This window comes from Denticeps clupeoides, chromosome 4 (genome assembly GCF_900700375.1).
Source record: "Denticeps clupeoides chromosome 4, fDenClu1.1, whole genome shotgun sequence".
In the NCBI taxonomy this organism is placed as follows: Eukaryota; Metazoa; Chordata; class Actinopteri; order Clupeiformes; family Denticipitidae; genus Denticeps; species Denticeps clupeoides.
In genome coordinates, this window is record NC_041710.1 from 14,189,377 (window position 1) to 14,209,005 (window position 19,629).

Genomic DNA, 19,629 nt, shown 5'->3' on the forward strand with positions numbered 1-19,629 from the left:
TGATCAAACCGGGCCAAATGTATATATTGATTTTAAATTCATTTCATTTAAACCCACCATTTATTACCTTCATCTATATCATCATTCTTTAAAAGAAGCAACAGCTCTGACCAGTTGTGACATGGACTTCACAAGACCTCTGAAGGGGTCCTGTGCTGTCTGGCACCAAGACACTAGCAGCAGATCCTATAAACTGTGAGCCTTGGGTGCCCATGACCCTGTCGCCGGTTCACTGGTTGTCCTTCCTTAGAGCGCTTTTGGTAAGTAGGTACTAACTACTGCATGCTGGGAGCACCCCACAAGACCTGTTGTCTGCCACCACAAGTTGGCTCTTGTCAAAGTCAGTTGCACCTGTCACTTTTTCCAGTACGGTCTTCTTAATGATATTCCAGTCTAATATGTCCAACCCCTTGACACGTGCCACTGTAAATAGAAAATCAGTGTCAACCATGTAACCTATTAGGGGTTTTAATGTTATGGCTGATCCGTATTAACATAGGTACAGCTCGATTAATGTCAAGAAGCACTTATTCTGGGAACCTTAATCCTATTTTCAACCCCTAAACAAGTAGCCTAAAAGGCATGGCACCCCATGGACTCACACGAACAGACGTCTCCTTTGCCGTGGAGTGCTAAAGGTGAGACAAATTTGGCAGCCACAAGTCCCACTGCTGGCGGGCAGATGGGACGCATTGTGGGGGAATTAGATCTGGGCTGGTGACCCTGGTGCAGAGATTCGCTCATCGCTCCGCGTTCGCTCGCAGCTTAAAGATTAGCCGCAGGATTTTGTTCTCTCTTGTGGGGCGCCATGTTTTCTGCTGGCCCCGGTGCAACATAAAAAGGAATAAAACTTGCCAAGTTTGTCAAGGGACTGTGTGGAAATAGCACAGCATACCACAGTACAGCCTAACATTTTACCTAAACACTGGTGTCAAACTTTCTGTTCTGCAGGAATGTGCCACTGCTGCTTAATTTAACACAGGAACAACCGTAACATCTGTATAGTGAGGCGCCATTTTTACCTCCTCTTTCCGTCCTTTGGCGCCCAAACATTCTCATTAAGGTCACTGTCGCACTGAAACCTCCTCTTTTTTATGTATCAAAGGCTTCTACAATCAGCAGCCATCAACACTGGGAAGCCTTTGGGAAACAGATGCTTGCTGATTAAACATGACGCTGGTGCCAAAGCGGCGGAGTTATGACCTGTCGGTCCCGAAGAGAGGGAGAGAGGCAGACCTGACAAAAGCCATTCTTCTCCAAACAGCCAGGACGGTGGGCTTATGGTGATCTCTGTTTAGATGTGGTGTTTCACCATAGATAGGGTGACTCAATCAAAAAGATAAAATGCGGAATGAGTAGCAATTTTGTGTGGGACATGCTAAAATAATGTGATTCACCTAAACTATGTCACCTAAACTAGTTAGTTTACAGAAGAAAGGGGCAGGGGTTAGCCTAGGGGGTAAGGATGCGGACCCATGATTGGAAGGTTGCCGGTTGGAATCCCAAGTGGCCAAGGTGCCACTGAGCAAAGTTGCGTCCACTCACTGCTCTCCGGGCGCCTTTCATGGCTGCCCACTGCTCACCAAGGCTGATGGTTAAATGTAGAGGACACATTTCGTTGTGTCACCATGTGCTATGCTGCAGTGTTTCACAGTGACAATCATGTAATTTTCACGTTCACAGTAATACTGCATCCAAATCCCCTTGTTAAACCATAAAAATCACAGCAGATAAAAATAAAAAGTTTCCAAGCTGTCCTGATTTTATCCTGTGTCCTGCTTTCCTGAGCTACTGGATGTCAGCACATTTTTTTTAGAAATGTGGGGCTGAACTGCATTTGTGTGAGCCAGGTTTGATTTTAATGGAGAATTATTACATTGAGAAGAAACCCACAATGCAATAGTATTGAAGAATAATGCTTAGGTGGTCAGGGGCAGACAAATATTTGCCATGGAGAACCCATTCCTGGACCACTGTGTGTCTACATTGTGGAACAGATTGGGAAATGAATCAGGGCCTGATTTTATGACAGATTCCAAATGTATATTTGGATATACAATAAAGTTGTCTGAAAGTAATGTTTTATATACATTTTTCAGACAAATACTAGCTTACAGGTTGTCTGTTGTTACGGTCTGTTGTGGAGATGTGAACAAATGAATGGGGGCAAATTCCAGGCAAGAACAAGAAAGTTTTATACTGACTGTCCTTCCAATTTACAGTCCAGCTGAGAAACCAGCCAAGTAAGTAGAATTAAACCTAAAGCCAAATAATTATACATAGTGTTGCCAGAATGTGGTAGTAAGATGACAGGAAACACTAGTGTGAACAAATTGAGCTAGGTAAGAGGTCAGCTGGACAATTTGATGAGATTTTTTTACAAACTTAAGTTAAAGTTACAAACTTAAAGTTAACCATATACTGCACTGGATAAATATTTCTATTGCTAATTAATGATTTTTATTAGTAACATGCATAATCTGTTGTGGTACGTTTCATAGCACAGACATACCACCACAGTCTTATATTATGATTGGCTGAGAAGCAGTCTTGATGTGTTACTTGCATTTAAATAATTTGAAACCTTCTGATTATTTCACTTTTGGCTTATTTTTTTTTACATTACTCCCCCTTTTTCCTCATATAGCAACTAGCATCTTTAACTAACTGATTCTGTGACTGAATGTATCTAAAACTTTCTGTAGGGCAGACAATCAATTATAAAATATGTAACGCATTGCACATATTGCATGATTAGATCTCAAGACTAAAGCTTGATGTAATGCATATTTAAAACAATGACAGAGACAAGTGTGTGAAAGAGGCTCAGACTTTGGAAGGTAGGAGTGATGATCTGGTCATTTTTTAAAAAGAAAAAAAATTGAAATAAAATTTAGTGCAAATTGCCTTAGCTTTATCAAAACATTTTACTTTTAAGGTTTCCGGGCTGAATTGGCCCTAAAAATTGTTTAGTCTATCTCTGGCTAGGATGAATTTCACATCTGTGTCATAGGTCAGACCCCACACAGGAGGTAAGCCAACCAAAATTGCTTTAATTTATTTGAACATTTTGCGTGTATAAATTAAGTAATTAACTTGTTAATTTTGACAGCCCAGTTTTTGTCTATATTGTTAAAACAGCCATAAACAACCTCATAGCATTATATTGGCTATGATGCCTAGTGGTTGTGCCTAGATAATGGTTGTGCTACCTGTACTGGTACATCGCTCCTTCTCATGTTTGATCCATGCTGTATGAGTGGCTCATCTAAGAACAGCGTCACTCTTTCTCTGATTACGGTGATGTCAGGCTTAATGCTGAGCAGGACAGGCAGCATAAATCAGTGGACTGCCCTATCAGTCCAGAAACTTCAGCTTAATCTGATTAAAACCCTTAGGTCCATTTGCTGTGCATGGAAGGGCTTCAATAAACTTTCAGCAGAACATAAAAATCGATACACAAGTTATTCTTTCTGTCTTCTCGGGCCAATAAATAGAACATAGTGGCACTGACATAAATGTGCTTAGACATTAATTACAATGCACTTGGCAATCATTTATTTTACTCATATTTCTATTTTACAATTTACAAACTAGATAAAAAAGGACCATAAATAAATGACATGTTTCATGTACCTAAATTCATTAAAAAAAAAAAAAAAGTATAGACACAACAAGTAAACACAATGTTAATTTCAATGTCTAGGTCAACTGAGAGATAAACGAATGGTTGTTAGTGTGATTCTCCAAAAATAATCTACATTAAGAAGCTTGGCACAATACATTCTATGTCCATTCATCCTGTGCTTGCTGTCCTTGCATATTCCAAACAGGTCCTGAAAAGCCTAAATCCCAAACACTGACAAGAGGCCAAGACACAGAGGCCCTCAGCTGAGCACAAGAAATGTTTCAGATAAGACAGGCTGCGTTTAATGTGAAATACAGAAGAGCGAGCGAGAGAGAAATAAAAAGTCTAATGGTTAATCCCTTTTTGGAGAATAAAATAACATTCCTGTATTGAGCAGATTTTAAGTACACATGTGCCTTGATTCATAGTCCTTTTGCAAATGCTTGAAGAACCAACATTCACCTCCATGACATTCTGTGCCTGGTCAAGACTCCAGATGCTGGAAAAGGTTTCGGTGTCATTTAAAGTAATCCTTTGTTGTCCTGGAAGCACCACTGAAGGTGGTGATGAAGCGAAGAGGGGAGGTCAGCACCACACAACCAGCCAAGCTGCTGCAACATCCATTTTTATGCAATTACGAATAAACACTTATGTTTCTCAAAGCAATCTGTCGTCGTTCATGTAGAGCAAAGGCTGTAGAAAGCACAAGCAGTTTGAAGATGTTCTGTCACAAGCGTGCACAACTACGCTGTGCAGCTTTGAGAAAGAAAAGAAAAAAGGCGCATTACTCTAATCATTGACAGGCTCTTGCAGGAGACAAGTGAAGGGCTCTTAGGCACTCCTCAGACTGTTTATTGTCCCTGTTCTTGTGGCCAGGAGGATTTCTGCCATTGGCTGGGATATCCCAGGAAATGCATCTTTGCCCCAGTTTTGCAGAGGAGAAAGGGTTGGAGATGTGCGTCTAGGAGGACGATGATGCAGGAATAGAGCTCCACTGGGTGCGAATGCACTGAGATGGCACTGTGGGGGAAAAAATAAAAAAATCTTTAATCCACATATTAGCACCTGCACAAATTCATTTATCCTCTTTATTATTTACAGCCAATCAGGATATTTTTGCAAGTTCTTTTTGTATAGAAAATATTACACACATATTACACACATATATTATATTTCATTTACATTTTTTTCTTATTCCACTGAGCTCAAGAAGTCGTTTGTCTCTTGGTAACAGGAGAAAAAATTCTAGGCCACACAATGCTTACCTTAGCTGAGCACTGATGGAGCTTCCATGAGTGAGGCATGTGTTCATTTCTGCAGGCTGCCGGAGACCTCCAGTAAGAGAGGAAGACTCATGGGGACAGAAGTTCACGGGGACAGGAGGGTGTGCAGGGAGACGAAGGAGAGAGATGTAAACTCAAACAACGGTTTCTATTCCAAACGGTGTGAGCGGGTTCCACGCCAAATGGAGCACTTTTGCGTATTGCAGAGTGGAGACAGATATTCCATTTCAGAGGGACTTCAGGGAGGAGGGGGCGACTGGAGGCCGTCCAAGTCTGGACCAGAGAGCAGAGAGACGCTCCTTCCCAAAATGGGCCACAGATAAACCCCTCTCCACAGCGTGTCTGTGGCCGGAGCCAAGAAAGAGGGGTGTTAAGGACGAAAAGAGGGGGGAAAAAATCTTTACATCTCAGGGGCGGCCATTTTCTAACATAGCTGTTAAGTGCCAGGTGAACTGACTCAGCTAAAAAGTCTTAAAATGGCACTGGGAGCGGAAAAATCAACATAAAAATCCCAAAGAAACATTTCTACATTTATACACCATGGGCACATACATACATTAAAAAAAAAAATACTGAAGGCACGCCAGTTTAGCCTTCAAGACAACATTTTCCAGTACGTTGCAACATGGCGGAGCATCTTCTCAACGAAGGGCTGGGACGGCGTAGAATGACAAAAGTGCTGCGTTTTGCTTTTACACTCTTCTCTTTTCAGCTGATTTTTTTTTTCTCTCAAAAATTCATTTTAATTTAAAGTGCATGGATGAGGTAAATGGATTTCTTTAAAAAAAAAAGAAAATGTTAAAAAAAAAAAAAAAGAAAAAATATTTTAAGTTTATTATTATTATTTTTTGTTTTGTGGGGTCTCAGACTGGAACCATTCGGTCTTGTATCTGCTGCATCTGGGACAATATTCCCTGTGCACTTGTGAGGATCTTGTCTTGATGTGCGACGGAGGAAATCCCTATCCTGGCCATGTCCCTGTTAACGTGAACAAGCGGAAAGATGAGTCAGTGACGACAAAGAAATATCCATACAACTCAAGCGACTCTATTTAACACAACCGCTTAGTGTGACACAGACACACCGAACACTCACTCCTGAGTCATGTGCACCACAGCCTCTGGGGTGGTGTAGCCGGCGGCGGTGAAGTTGTCACGGTAACGCTCCATGTTGATGGCCTGCAGCCAGTCGGCCACGGAGCCCAAGGTGGAGGAGAACTCGGGACTGCTGGGTTCCAGCAGGGTGGTGTTGGGTCTGCATAGAGACAGGAAGAGGAAGGGAAAACGGAGTCTTTAGAAGGATTGTTCCTTTGTTGGTATTTATATCTGACTGAGGAACAAATAGCTTATATAAGAGATTAAACTTCAGATTCATGGTCACAGTTAACCATTGCCGGATTGCAGCACACGGCTCACTTTGTAAGGTTGCAACTCCAGACTTTTGTCATGTTGGCAGGAGCTAAATACCATGCACATACTGAAGGCACAGAACATTTTTGGCTAATGTCAGAACTGTATAATTATGTCTGGTAACGTCCAACAAAAAGGATGACAGCTAGTATTTTGGTGGACTTAAACTGAAACTGCTGTGCAGAAATGTAGTTACACGTGAAACATGTCCCTGAAGGGGGGAAAATGAGGAGTGGGGCCAGGATCTCACCGATTGGCCTCTCCTCCGGTTCTCTTCAGACTGTTTGGGTTGCGGATGAGCTTGTCCAGCATGTTTACAATCTGGCTGAATTTCGGCCTCTCGCCACGTTCCTTCTGCCAGCAGTCCAGCATGAGCTGGTGCAGGGACACTGGGCAATCCATGGGAGGGGGCAACCGATAACCCTCCTCAATCGCTTTAATCACCTGAGAGGAGGAGAGAGATTGTGGGTATAAAAGGGCACAAAAGAATGAGATGAATGCAAAGATCATATGTGAGATGCAGTCATGAACACAACGAGATAGAGTGAAATGACAGGATGTTCAACAAGAGAGATGAAGACAGAGGATGTGATGACAAGATTGATAGGGAAAGAGAAACAAGAAGCAACATCAGTTTGGGTTCTTCAAAGGCTGGTAACTCTCAAGAGTGAGACCCTACATCCAGAACAAGATAAGGAGTTTAACAGGACAAACTTACATCCTGGTTACTCATATCCCAGTACGGCCTCTCTCCATATGACATCACTTCCCACATGACAATACCATAGCTCCAGACATCGGAGGCCGAGGTGAACTTCCTGTACGTTATCGCCTCAGGGGCGGTCCAACGAATTGGAATCTTTCCTCCCTGTGATTGATAGGTTCCTGTTATTTCCTTTCGAAAGACACAACAGACACACACATTTGGGTTAATCATCCACACACACACACACACGGATGAACCTTGGTTCGGGTTAGTGCCACAACAATGAGACAACACACCACAAGAACGAAGAACACCGACAAGTGCATGATGAAAGCCAGAGCTCAGCACCCTCCTGTTAACTGTCAGTACAGCGACTGACTGTTAGTCATCAACTCCAAACTAAGCTCTGGCTTCCAGATGACAAGCACTTTGAACAATCTGTGGTTTGAGGCACGTTCCGGGATAATAACTCACCCGCGTCGTGTAGGCGGCCTCGGGGTCGTCCTCCAACACACGTGACATTCCGAAGTCTGACACTTTGCACACAAGGTTACTGTTGACCAGAATGTTCCTCGCCGCCAGGTCCCTATGAACGTAGCTCATGTCCGAAAGGTACTTCATGCCCGAGGCGATGCCGCGCAAGATGCCAACCAGCTGGATGACCGTGAAGCGGCCGTCATTCTTCTGCCAGGTCAGAAACCAGAGTCGGAAAGCGTTGTTATTTTTAGCTTTAAAAATGGTAACGTTTAAGATAGAATCTGAATGGGAGCGCGACTCCTGGCTCACCCTGAGGAAGGCATCGAGGGATCCGTTCTCCATGTACTCTGTAATAATCATCACCGGCTTGCCTGCAGAGGAAGAAAAAAAAAAAAAAAAAAAAACCTGTATTAATAAAATCCAAACACTAACCAAAGAGTTGGTTTTATTTTTTTATTTCATTCTCGTTTCATGACGCCTGGGCCTTGAGGAAAGGACTTGGCCAACAAATCGCCCACTAAGGGATGTACGCGTTTGACCGGGTGCAAGCAGCGCTCTCTTTCCTCTGCATCACGCGGCTTGGAGATTTAGCCTCCGTGGGGCAGCTGTGGAAGCTCACCGACACCGAACCCCCCCCCCCCCCCAGTTAGTCCCTCAGGTGTCAAAACGGAGGCAGGGAAATGAAGACGCAGAGGGATGCACAGAAAATGAAGGGTTATTATTTCTGTTTGCGCCCTGGCGCGCCGCCGGTGAAAGTGTGCTAATTGCCCCGTGACGAAACGAGAGGAACGGCGCTCGTCAGCACCCCGGATCCGCCGGCGTCCGGAGACTGGGGTTTTTCTTTGCACACCTCAGCATGCTTGACTGACAGTTTCCCAATCAGGCCCGACAACACCCCCTCTTTTCTCACACTTACCCTCCCTTCCTGTCCTCCATCTTATTTGCATGTTTTTTTTTTTTTTTTTTACTGTGTTTGTTTACTGAATGCATCCATTGCTTCGGGCGATCATGGACTGAATTCCAGAATTACCTGCCAGTCACCGCGACGACAAGGCAGTGCTATGGCAACGCCGGGCCATTTGGTGGTGAGGGGAGGGATGTGGGTGAGAGAGTTTAACAATGTGACACGCATACACACACTCCTCCATCTCCAACGAATTATTTCAGCGTTCGAGCGGTGGCTTCATTATGCAAATGCAATCTTCCATTTAGCTGCAGCGCATTAAAGACTGTACCCACGATGCCGCTCACTCAACTTTTTCCCCTCTGGGGACTGAAAAAATGGCCGCTGTTTCTCTTTGTTCCCCCACACTTCATTCTTCCTGAGGCTCGGGGCACTTTGTCTTTATTTATTTAGGACACTTTCAACACCATTAGTAATTTAACACATTTAATTGGCCTTACTTGGGAGATAGAGCACAGAGAAGAGTCAGCAATTGTCTGTTTTTCGCAAAGACGGTTTGAAGGGACTTCACCAAAGCACCAGGGACAACAGCGCCACTATTAATAAGACTAGACTGGGACGCCTAATTAAACGCATGATCATCCACAGCCCAGGAGAACTGAAAGACGCCACCATTGTTGGTGTGCTTTTGGCATTTTCAGATGGGGAGGGGCTGACTTGTTCTCTGAAACTCATCTGCCCGGCCATGTCAGGGCTCATGTATCATTCCAGGCCAAAAGGAGAGGTTTGCTGCGGTGTCCCATTGGCTGTCTGCTTCTCTGCACTGCCGACTGTCTCCTGATGACCCCCTGACACATAAGCTCTCCTGCCCCTGACCCCCAAAAACCGTTCCCCTCCTCTGGTGTCTTCCTCAACGTCTGACTGTGAGTGAGCCGTCAGGGAGAGCGATGGAGGGAGAGAAATGCCGACACTCAGGCTGAAGTCAGCTTCTGCAGATTATTGCTGAGCGCCTGTAGCTCTGCTGCCAGAAGAGAGGGGGGATTAAAATGGAAGTGAAAGGTTGAAGACGGGACACAGCTGCACTCAGGATCTTTATTTATTTCATTTCTTATTTATCTGTCTGCTTGAATGATTCGTTTGACTTAATTCCACATTTCAATGCAAGATAAATGGATTCCTGTCCCCAATCAGTAAGTGGAACTTAAAAAGTCTGCATGTCACATTTGCTGACCAGCCAATTTTTCCCCTGGCGCCGGTCCACCATCATTATTAAAGACCTATTCGATTCTCATCAATTTGCGGGGCCTCTGTATCATGTCATCTTGCCTCAGTGAGCCAGGACGGTTTATATGGAGTGGGAAGTTGAGTGGTCAAGAATTTAAGACCCTCTAGGGGACGGGTCCTGCTCCAAGTGCTTATCTCAACTAAAAACACACAAGCTCCAATGATTTCCTGTACGTAGACAACGGCTAGGACCTGAGGGACTATACATTCATAAGGATGACTACTCCTGTCATAGAGTACGTGTTACATCTTTGTAATGCTTAAGCGCCTCCACAGCCCTTAAGCACCATGCCCACTAAGGCTAGAGATCTTCTTCTCACTTAAATACATATTAAAACCAAATATCTTTTTTTTCCCCTGTAATCCTTAAACTCACATTTAGTGACCACACCCTCCAGGCGGATGATGTTTGGGTGGTCGAACTGGCCCATGATGCTAGCCTCGCTCAGAAAGTCCCGCCTCTGCTTGTCTGTGTACCCCGCCTTCAGCGTCTTGATTGCCACACAGATCTCCCGCTTGCCCGGCATCTTGAGTCTTCCGCTGCACACCTCCCCAAACTCTCCTGCAGACGAGGATTTACAAGCGTCCCTTATAAACTGATGCATGATGATCAGGCCGTGCATGTTCTGGATTGTTGTGCTTGTAACAGTTTAATCCAAGTATAATACTACTATTTATACTAATTTATGCTACATACTACCGAATACCGCTACTTCTAATCATAATTTGCCTGTTCCTATGTACATTTTCATTTAATGTTTAAAATAAGTTTATGTGGTAAAAGAAGGGCCCTCTCACCGATTCCAATGACTTTTTCTATCTTAATGCAGGATGCATCGATCTCCTTGGCAAATTCGCGGACAGCCTGGTTAGGATCTTCGTAGGTGAAGGGGTCCACGTATATCCGAACTCCTGCATGGTGGAGGGAGGACAAAAGAGCGGGTCATGGAGCAAGCAGGGAAGAGAGGCAGCATATAGAGGGACACCATGATGAATACACAACATCTGTTTCTCATTCTGCTGTCATCCGCTTGGCTTCTGTCCGTCCTCGGTTCCAAACAGAACTCTTTCAACTGCTCACAGTCTATATTTGTGTTTCTAATACTTCTTTTTTTTTAAGCACAGTTGGGGGGGTACACAAACCCTACCTGGGTGGAGATGTTTCTCCTCATCAGACTCCTGCTTGGCTTTGCTGTATTTTCCTCTCCTGTGGATGGAACAACAAAGAAAATGTTTGTTTGTCTTATTTATTTCTTTCTTTTTTGGAACAAGCAAGGCATCATGGGTCTTTTAACCAGAGATAGTACAGAAAAGAGCAGATGGCTCAGAGTAAACATTTGAAAAGCTCTGCTTTTCTCTCTGATGGCACAGAGGCACTCTGTGGTTGGTCAGTAGAGAATGTGTGTGTAAGTGTGCGTGTTCTCTCTGTGCCTCCTCTACCTGTTTCTCCCCCTGGGAGGGGCTGTAAAATTACAGCACGTTCACCCCCCCCGGACTCCCAGTAATCATGGCAAAGAGAGGGTGTGGGCCTAGCCACCAGTCTCACCTCCTTTCATTACAACATGGCTGAAAGAACAGGGGGGAAAAAGGCATGTTGAAAGAGAGGAGCAAGAGGCTAGACAACACACCCCAGGAAGGAGGCGAGATATCTGCTTACCCCAAAACAGCCAGACTCGCCCCCCTCCATCCTGTTTTACTCCCTATCTCACCTACACACTATTACAAGAGCCCAAGCCCTGCCCATACACACTGGCTTACAATTCTATCACCTCCTGACCCCCTGGGCCAAACAGAACAAACGAACAAAGGATTGTGGGATGGGAAGGGGTGATAACAGTGCAGCCACATGGGTGGAGCGAGGACCGTTTAATGCTGTTAATTTTGTTGTAGAGTCATTTTCTACAGCGCATGATTATTATTTTGAGTGTACATCAGCAGTACTGTAACTCAATATCTTTGTGGCAGTAATGGACTGGGGGGTGGGGCTCCATTAGCAGAGTTTGGGCTTGGCAATAGCGGGGGTATAAGGTCACCTGTGCCAGAGGGACCTGTGAGAAATAGAAGAAAAAACGAGCCTTGGAGGAATGTTTTCAACACTGCACTCCAGCGATGACGGGAACCTCCTGAGAGGAAGGGGGAGGGTGACCGGGTAAAGGTGGAGAAGGCTGAGGTGGGAGGAGTTGGTGGTGGATAGCCACAGGTAGCTTCAACGCTTGAGCGCACCAGCGTCCCTTTAATTAAATTTACCTGCTGGAGAGTGGAGGGGGCGGGGCTAAGGAGAGGAAGTGGATACAGTGGCACTGTTGTTGCCCACAAAGACCCCTGGCAGCATTTTAGGAATGAGTGGGATTATCAGGTGTGTTATCAGAGTGGTCGAGTGACACTTTGGAAGAAGCCCCCCTCCCCTCCACACACTGAGACACTGCCCACCATTCTTAAAGACTATCACCCATCAGTGCTCCCCCCCAGGGAAGATGATTTCGAGGCAAGGGTGAGAGGAGCATTTAGTGGACTCTCAACACTGTCTTGAGCACCCACCATGCTGAAAAACACACACACACACACACACACACCCTGTCTCAGGAGCTGCGTGAAGGAAGTGCTTAACGGGTGCTTAAGCAAAACAATGGAGCCTATTCATTAGGGCCTGAATGTTATTTTCAGGCGGACTGTGAGGGAACGGTTCCTGAGGGCCAGAGGGAGGCCAGAGTGATGCTTATCACCCCGATAATGCTACAATGCGCTCTGGCCCGAGAGTGGGAGGCTTGCCTCGGCCAGCCAAACAATGGCTGAAATGACGGTGTTTACCGCTCGACAGATCTTCTCCGAGGGAGAGATTTAAACACCTCGATGATAAGCAATGATCGCTGGCAGGAAGCTGAATGCACGAAGAAGGATTTATGACATATTTGGGGTAGTGGAAGCAGCAGAAATAATGTTGTCCTGCCGGAGGGAAGATGAAAGCTGCTCACACACCAACACTCTCAGAAGCATGTACACAAACACACCATCTGTCAAGAAGACACTCTCACACACACATGTGAGCATACAGTCCACAAAGTTTCACATACTATGTAGCCACAGCGCCAAATGTGTCTACAAGGAGTTTTTCTTTTCCTAACACACATTCCCTGCAGACTCGGACACACTCTGGAGAGACCTGCCGCAGCGCAGCCTGGGTTTCTAATCACCCTGCTCTGCCACCGTCCTGTCAAAACACAAGCAGCAGAGGGGGAGGGAGGCCAGGCCTGAGAAAGAGATCTGAGGCAGGAGAGAGATCTGCTGTTGGAGAGAGAGGGAGGCAAGTAAAAAAAAAATAACCCTGTGGGAGGAAAACTGTGGGATGAAATGAGGAAGGGGAGGATGAGGAAGGGGGAGAAGGGTAAAATTAGGACCTTACCTGCGACTGATGATGAAGACCGCGATGAAGATGAGCAGCAGGATGACGCTCCCGATGACAGACACAAGCAGCACAGTGGAGTTCGCACCGTCGCCAATGAGTGGGGAGGGAACTAAAAAAAAAAAAAATAGATAATTTGTCTCTAGGTTTTATTCCAATTGCAATTCATGGGTTCTATGTTCTCAGCCCCAATTAGTAACACATTTGTATACATTTGAATAAAAGTGAAAAAATGAAAGTGAAGTAATTGTCATTGTGAAACAAAATGTGTCCTCTGCTTTTAACCATCACCCTTGGTGAGCAGTGGGCAGCCATGACAGGCGCCTGGGGAGCAGTGTGTAGGGACGGTGCTTTGCTCGGTGGCACCTTAGTGGCACCTCGGCGGATCGGGATTTGAACCGGCAATCTTCGGATTATGGGGCCACTTCCTTAACCGCTAGGCCCCCACTAAAAATAAAATGCTAATTTAACTTAGCTAAAGTACCTTGTTATACCTTGTATATACACTTGCCTATTAACCACAAGACGCAGGTTCAAATCCTACTTACTACCATTGTGTCCCTGAGCAAGACACTTAACCCTACTGGGGGACTACTGGGGGACTTTCCCTGTAACTACTGCTTATTTTGCACTGAAAGTGAGGAGGATTCGAAAATTATTGTGCAAAACTTGGCCTCATCTTAACATGCTTTAAATATTTGCATGTACTGCAAATTGCTTAAAAAACAAGCTGCGAGGAGGGTCTCTGTTCATCAATTAATGCTCTCTGATCAGCGCATTCCTGAGGCAGCGGCAGCCAAAGAGGCAGCTCTCTCCATTTTAATCATGTTTGAGGATGTTTGCAGAGCTGGAGAGGCTTCGGCACTCGAGCTGCCCTCCCTCCGTGTCGCAGAGAGGGCTGCAGCCAGCTTCCTAACATTTGGCCCATTTCATAGCGTCCGCTGAAACAGCCATAAAACAAGAGGCTGCTTTATGTCCTCGACCAACAAAGGGATGTAATTACACCAGCATGGCCCCTGACGGTCATCTTTGTCAGATACACCCTGAAATGTAATGCCACAGTCGTGTGATGGGACATGCAAACAAGGAATCACAAAGTTGAAAGGTTGAAGGGCGTACCTGAAGTGGTCATGAACTCGAAGGGGATGCTGAATTCGCCGTAGCCAGCAGCCGTGCGGGCGCGTACGTGGAAGACATAGGACGTGAGGGGACTCAGGCCCTTAATGTCAGCGCTGCGGGATGATGTCTTCATTATCCGGTAACTTCTCTCGTTCTGATCCTGAGTGGGCAAGAGGCGCACGTTCTTCTTTTAGATGTGCTGTGTTCGGTTTTACACGATACACAAGAATTATTCTGATAGTGCAACTATTTACAGTTAAGCCACTCCATTTAGAGAGAAGATGAACTCAGATCTCGGAATAGGACTTGAATGCATTCCAATAAAGATAAAAAAAAAAAACAAGCAAGCCGTTTGGTTCACAGTGCTTCACGGTGCTTCACCGTGCTACAAGAGTGCGTGCGTAACTGAATTCGCAACAGATTAATGCAGGTTATTGTTAATACAGACCACTCCCACTACTATGGCAATAGAATGTGGTTTTATGGCCAACCTTGAGAGTGGGATTCTACGCAGCCTGACGTACAAATCCTAGCGTGTGAGGCAGGAATGTGACCGTTCCTGTTCTGTAATCACCAAACCAGGCTTCGGTAGCCAGGCAATGAGAGAACCCCACTCACCTCCCCACCCCACCCACCTCAAGACTGCCCTGTTTCATATCACTCACTGTCCATTCTGACTACATTTCCCAACAGGCTGCTCACCTTCTCGTAGTACTTGACTTCATATTCCAGGATGACCCCGTTAGGTCGCTCAGGCTGCTGCCAGGCCAGAGACACAGCATGCCTGGTGATGTCCTTGGCCTGGATGGAGGTAACCTGAGAGGGAGCTGGAGAAAAAAGGACGGGGGAGAGGTGGAGGAGTAAGTATTGTTCAGAGGGCCTGCGGCACATTTCCGTTTTGTTTCTGGTCATATTACAGAGAAAGACAAACAAGTGGACTCAATCAGGCAAAAAAGAATGTTTCATTTTCAACGCTGTTCTTGTCCTTTGGGAAAGTTAAGTGAAGAAGTTAGGCTGCTTATTGCATCTGTAGAGCCTGGGTGGATTAACCATCAATGAAGCAAAGTGATTACAATGACATCTGATCAATGTAGCTTTAGGCTCGCTAACAAAAGGCTGATTCATGGGGCTTCTGGCCTACATTAGTCCCATAATTACACTCTTTGGAAAACAGAACACGAATCCCTCATTCCTCTTTATTACACGGGCACAGTGATACAGTCATCTCACACACACACAAAAACAACCCCTCTTATCTGTTATCTATATGGCCTCATCAGCGGTGTAGCACCGTATCTGCGGTGAGCTCAGGTCGGCCATTTTCATGCTCATGGGAGAAAAGCAATAGCTTGTCTGCCATAAAGAGTAAGATCCCAGGCACTCCCCAGAACCCTGCATACAGGTGACCACCTACTCCCCAAGTATGCGAGGATGAGCAAGCGCGGAATAATACACCCGACAGAATGAAGAAGTGAGGACTTATTACAGAAGGCAAGAAATAAAATGGATGCTTAACATAACAAGAATTTATGAACATCATTTTTTTATAAACATTCCCCGTGTTAAATCAATATAGCATCTTAATGCTTTGAGACTGTAAAATAATATGATATTAGACAAAATAGACAAAGTGAGAGAAAGACCCCCCCCCCGCTGTCAGACTCAACCCCCCCCCTCCTCCCGTCTCTCACTTCCTGAGCAACGTGAAATTAAACACCCTGTAAAACTTTACAGACCCCTTAATGCAAACAAATGTTTGCTCTGGGAAGTGCACACTCGCTCACACACACCCACACACATGCCTGCATGCAAGCGTTGCCTGTTTAAAAGGAAAAGAAACATGGCCGGGCTGTTGGCACATATATGCTTTTTGGATGCAATTAAAATGCGGTGCAAAAACGGACTGTGTAACGCCATCCCTCAACTGCAGCCATTATGCTTAACCACGCCAACCAGGGTTTCAGCATCAGCAGGTGACACTGGGACGACCATCTGGCATTTATAATCACAAAGTACACTTTTAAAACACACGTGTCACCTACCAGCCTGGTTGGTGGTGACCGTGACAGAGACAGCCTGCTCTGGGCTGGGGTTCTGGGTTGAGACGCCGTTGACGGCCCAGATCTCGAAGGTGTAGTTGGTGTGGGCCTGCAGGTCATTGATGGAGACACGGGTGGAGCGCAGGCTCAGCTGCTGTGGCGAGAAGTGGACGCCGTTCCCGCATGGCTGGCATCGGTGGGGGTCTGGGCCGCATCGCTTGCATACCACGTTGTAGGTCAGGTCGTCGCGGCCACCGGACGAGGTGGGGGCTGACCATTCCAGGTTGACTGATGTCTCATTTACGTTGGAGATGAGGCTCTGAGGTGCGGTGGGGGGTTCTGGTAAAGATCAACATCAATGCATCGTTCAAATTTGGTTAAAGTAATCCTGAAATCAGAAATGTAGGTGTAACCATGGATCCTGACCTCAACAGTCCGACAAAAACTGCTCTCTACCAGTTAAGAAAGGATTAATAATAAACTTCATGGATCAGAACCGAATCCGAACAGGCTAAACTGCACTGTACATCAGCTGCATATATATGTATTGCTATAGTTACTTATTATTTCTTCATCCCATTTGTTGGAATTGGTTTCTCTTGCTGGTTCCAGATTTCTCATGGCACATACAGATAAAACCGTAAAACCTGCGAGCCTAAAGTAGGTAAAGACAGTGCCATGCAAATTTTGTCTGAGTGAAAAGAGCCAGGAATAGGTTTTTATAGGCCGAGCCAATTGTTTCAGGGAGGATGAGAAGACCATAAACCGGCGAGAGGTCAAGAGAGACGTATTTTACGGCGTCTAATGGGACTGCAGTGAGACTGTGGATACTGCATCAGAAAAACCAGGCTAACCCAAGCCTTTGTGCTTTCGTCCAAACCAAGTACCGTTGTAAACGTTTCTGGTGGACTTTTTTCCTTCCTCCCTCGCCTTTGAAATGCTTCATGTTTTAGTGAAGTTGTAACCTATTGCTGAGGACACATCTGCCGTTTTGGTGTCCGCCTTTTCTCTATGCATGAAACACACAAGCCCGACTGAAACCTCTTCATTATGATCCAAGAGCGGGTGCGTTGCGCGCATCCTAATGTTCACCGGCACCGCAGCGGAGATCCAAACACACCCAGATGCTTCGCTGCGCGGTGACGCGTGGGGTTTTTTTTTTGTTTTTTTTCCAGCTATTTTCCCTCTGTGGTGTTTCCGGAAACTGTTCGCTGCTGAATTTAGGGATAATTAACTTTACGGCAAGCCTTCACCGCATGTACCAAACAATGTTTGCTCTGAGTTAGAGAGGCGACACGAATGCTGAGAGAGAGAGAGAGGAGGAGATGATTACTTCTCCATAATTGAGGACTTCACTGATGATGAGCGCATGGATGCTAATTCGTTTGCCCTCAGTGTCACTCTTAGTTTGGCAGAGGCGCTATGGGCTAATCGCACGAGGGCCGACGTGAATTAGCAGACGAGCACGCGAACGGAGGCTTTTTTACAAGGTCGCCATCAAGCCGGATCAGTTTCAAAGGTCCAGTAAACAACGAAAAATTCCAACCTGTCATGCTCAAATTCACCCTAACAAATCTATTGTTTTTTTTTATTAATATCGGTGCTTTATGTAAGCATTCAGTTCTGACCATTTTTGCTTGACGGTGAGCACCAGGCCGCACCTGCCCAGTGGAACTCTGGGACTTCGGGAGGAAGACGTGGGCCACTGGGTTTGATTGACAGCGGCCGATTAAGCCTGTCAGCTCTGCCGCATTTCAATGTCGCGAGGTGAGAGCGGGGTGACGCTCCGGAGAGCCGGCGAGGAATTTCGCCACTCTGGGGTTCTGACTCTGAAAGGACTCTTTTACCGGAGAAAGATGACAAAAGGGGGGCAGCAGAGAGAGGGAGCGAGGGAATGGCTGCAAGTGTCTGTTTTGTACTGGCAAATGAGAAGAGCTCGTCAGGCAGGTCTCCCTTTCTGTCATATCCCAGGCAGTCACAATCACAGACTTGCCAGCAATTCCAGAGAGATGTGTACCTGTGTGAGTGTTTGTGTCTGTCATTAGGCACAGTTTAAGGGGACTAATTTCACGAAACTCTCGCTAGTGTAAATTTACATACAGGATTTACATAAAAAATCGTACAAAAAACATGATCTTTAATGATGATTTGTGCATGTGTCTTATTGACAGCGTGGGTTTCTATCATCCAGAATGAGGAAGTAGGGTGCGTGAAAGCTGTCAATCAATTGGGCTCCTCCCAATTTAAATATAATTAAAAATCCTGATACAGGACAACAAGCAAATCTTGTTTTAAGTATTCATGTAAATCCTGATGATGCTGATATTTTGCACAAAAAAAGTGCGACAAAGTGACACTACACTACTTATACGCGTGTTTCCTTTATCACACATAGCATTATAGTTATCCATCCCATTCCCTTCATCAGGCGTGTACCTGTCAGCCCTCTGACCCCATCTCTCTCTCACTCTCCCTCCTCCAGCAGAGACACGCTCACCCTGACTGCCTCTGCTTCCCATCCCACTCTCCTCACCCACGCACTCTTATTTACATCCCAAAAATTCAGATTCCGATCGATCGCAATGCAACACCACAAGGTAAACAGCCCTCAAGGAAGAGCTGGTCAGGGTCAAAAACTCTCTTTAAAGCACCGGCTGGTGGCATATGGGAGTTTACTCTGTGGCGGTAAACTTTTCGAGTTTCCAGCAATAAATAAATCTTCAATATTCTTCAATAGTAAATCTTCAAGTGGTTTAAAAATCACACTAAGTTATATGTGCTGTAAAGTTTTTAAAAGTCTCTTGTAAAGATGTAAGCCAGGCTTGCTTTTCTCAAGAGGTCTATTAAACGTGCCGATTTTTGTACAGCAGTCATGCGTGGCTGGCAGCTTTATTAGAGGTTTGGAGCTCCAGGTGCGCTGTGAGGCAGATGGCCAAGGCGTGATGTCACTTCCTGCTAGCTCGAGAGTCTAACCAACTCTTTGCAGAACCAAACTACAGAATGGCCACCACCAACCTGACTGTGGCATAATTCACTGTAATCTCTGCGAGGGGTAGGTGTTCAGTTTCCATGGTAACCGCTTAATTGCATCATTCAGCTGAATGAGTATATGATTGAGTAGTCAAAGATCAAAAATGAATTATGAACTATTAATCAAGGTTCAATATTGCTTTTAAATACTGAATCCTGACCTCATTTCATTTGACATGATCATTTTCAAATTTTACTTATATAGTAAAGGAAGCTAAATAAAAAATGAATAATAATTTCTCGGGCACCATTCAAAAGTATGCCTTTACCAAAAATTGTACTTTGTATTTTATTGTTAATAAAATGCAAATAAATACTAATGTAAATTTCAAATTTTAGATCATTGAGAA

The 19,629-nt window shown here is 45.3% G+C and overlaps 1 protein-coding gene across 3 annotated transcripts in view; it reads right to left on the minus strand.

Annotated features, from left to right (window-relative positions):
* Window positions 1-3,657: 3,657 nt before the first annotated feature.
* The window catches only part of epha4a (eph receptor A4a), a 32,633-nt gene continuing 16,661 nt past the window's right edge, over window positions 3,658-19,629 (minus strand). The window contains exons 5-18 of one of the 3 annotated variants that reach the window (XM_028975453.1): window positions 16,253-16,588; window positions 14,913-15,037; window positions 14,211-14,370; window positions 13,092-13,203; window positions 10,840-10,898; window positions 10,490-10,603; window positions 10,068-10,253; window positions 7,813-7,874; window positions 7,501-7,710; window positions 7,039-7,188; window positions 6,571-6,764; window positions 6,007-6,165; window positions 4,894-5,889; window positions 3,658-4,648 (exon numbers count right to left, since the gene is read on the minus strand). In XM_028975453.1, the coding sequence (XP_028831286.1) occupies window positions 5,775-5,889; window positions 6,007-6,165; window positions 6,571-6,764; window positions 7,039-7,188; window positions 7,501-7,710; window positions 7,813-7,874; window positions 10,068-10,253; window positions 10,490-10,603; window positions 10,840-10,898; window positions 13,092-13,203; window positions 14,211-14,370; window positions 14,913-15,037; window positions 16,253-16,588 (1,982 nt within the window). In that variant the 3' untranslated portion in view covers window positions 3,658-4,648; window positions 4,894-5,774. Of the gene's footprint in view, window positions 4,649-4,893; window positions 5,890-6,002; window positions 6,166-6,570; window positions 6,765-7,038; window positions 7,216-7,500; window positions 7,711-7,812; window positions 7,875-10,067; window positions 10,254-10,489; window positions 10,604-10,839; window positions 10,899-13,091; window positions 13,204-14,210; window positions 14,371-14,912; window positions 15,038-16,252; window positions 16,589-19,629 lie in introns of those variants that run through there. The other 2 variants (XM_028975452.1, XM_028975454.1) reach the window with 2 other exon arrangements.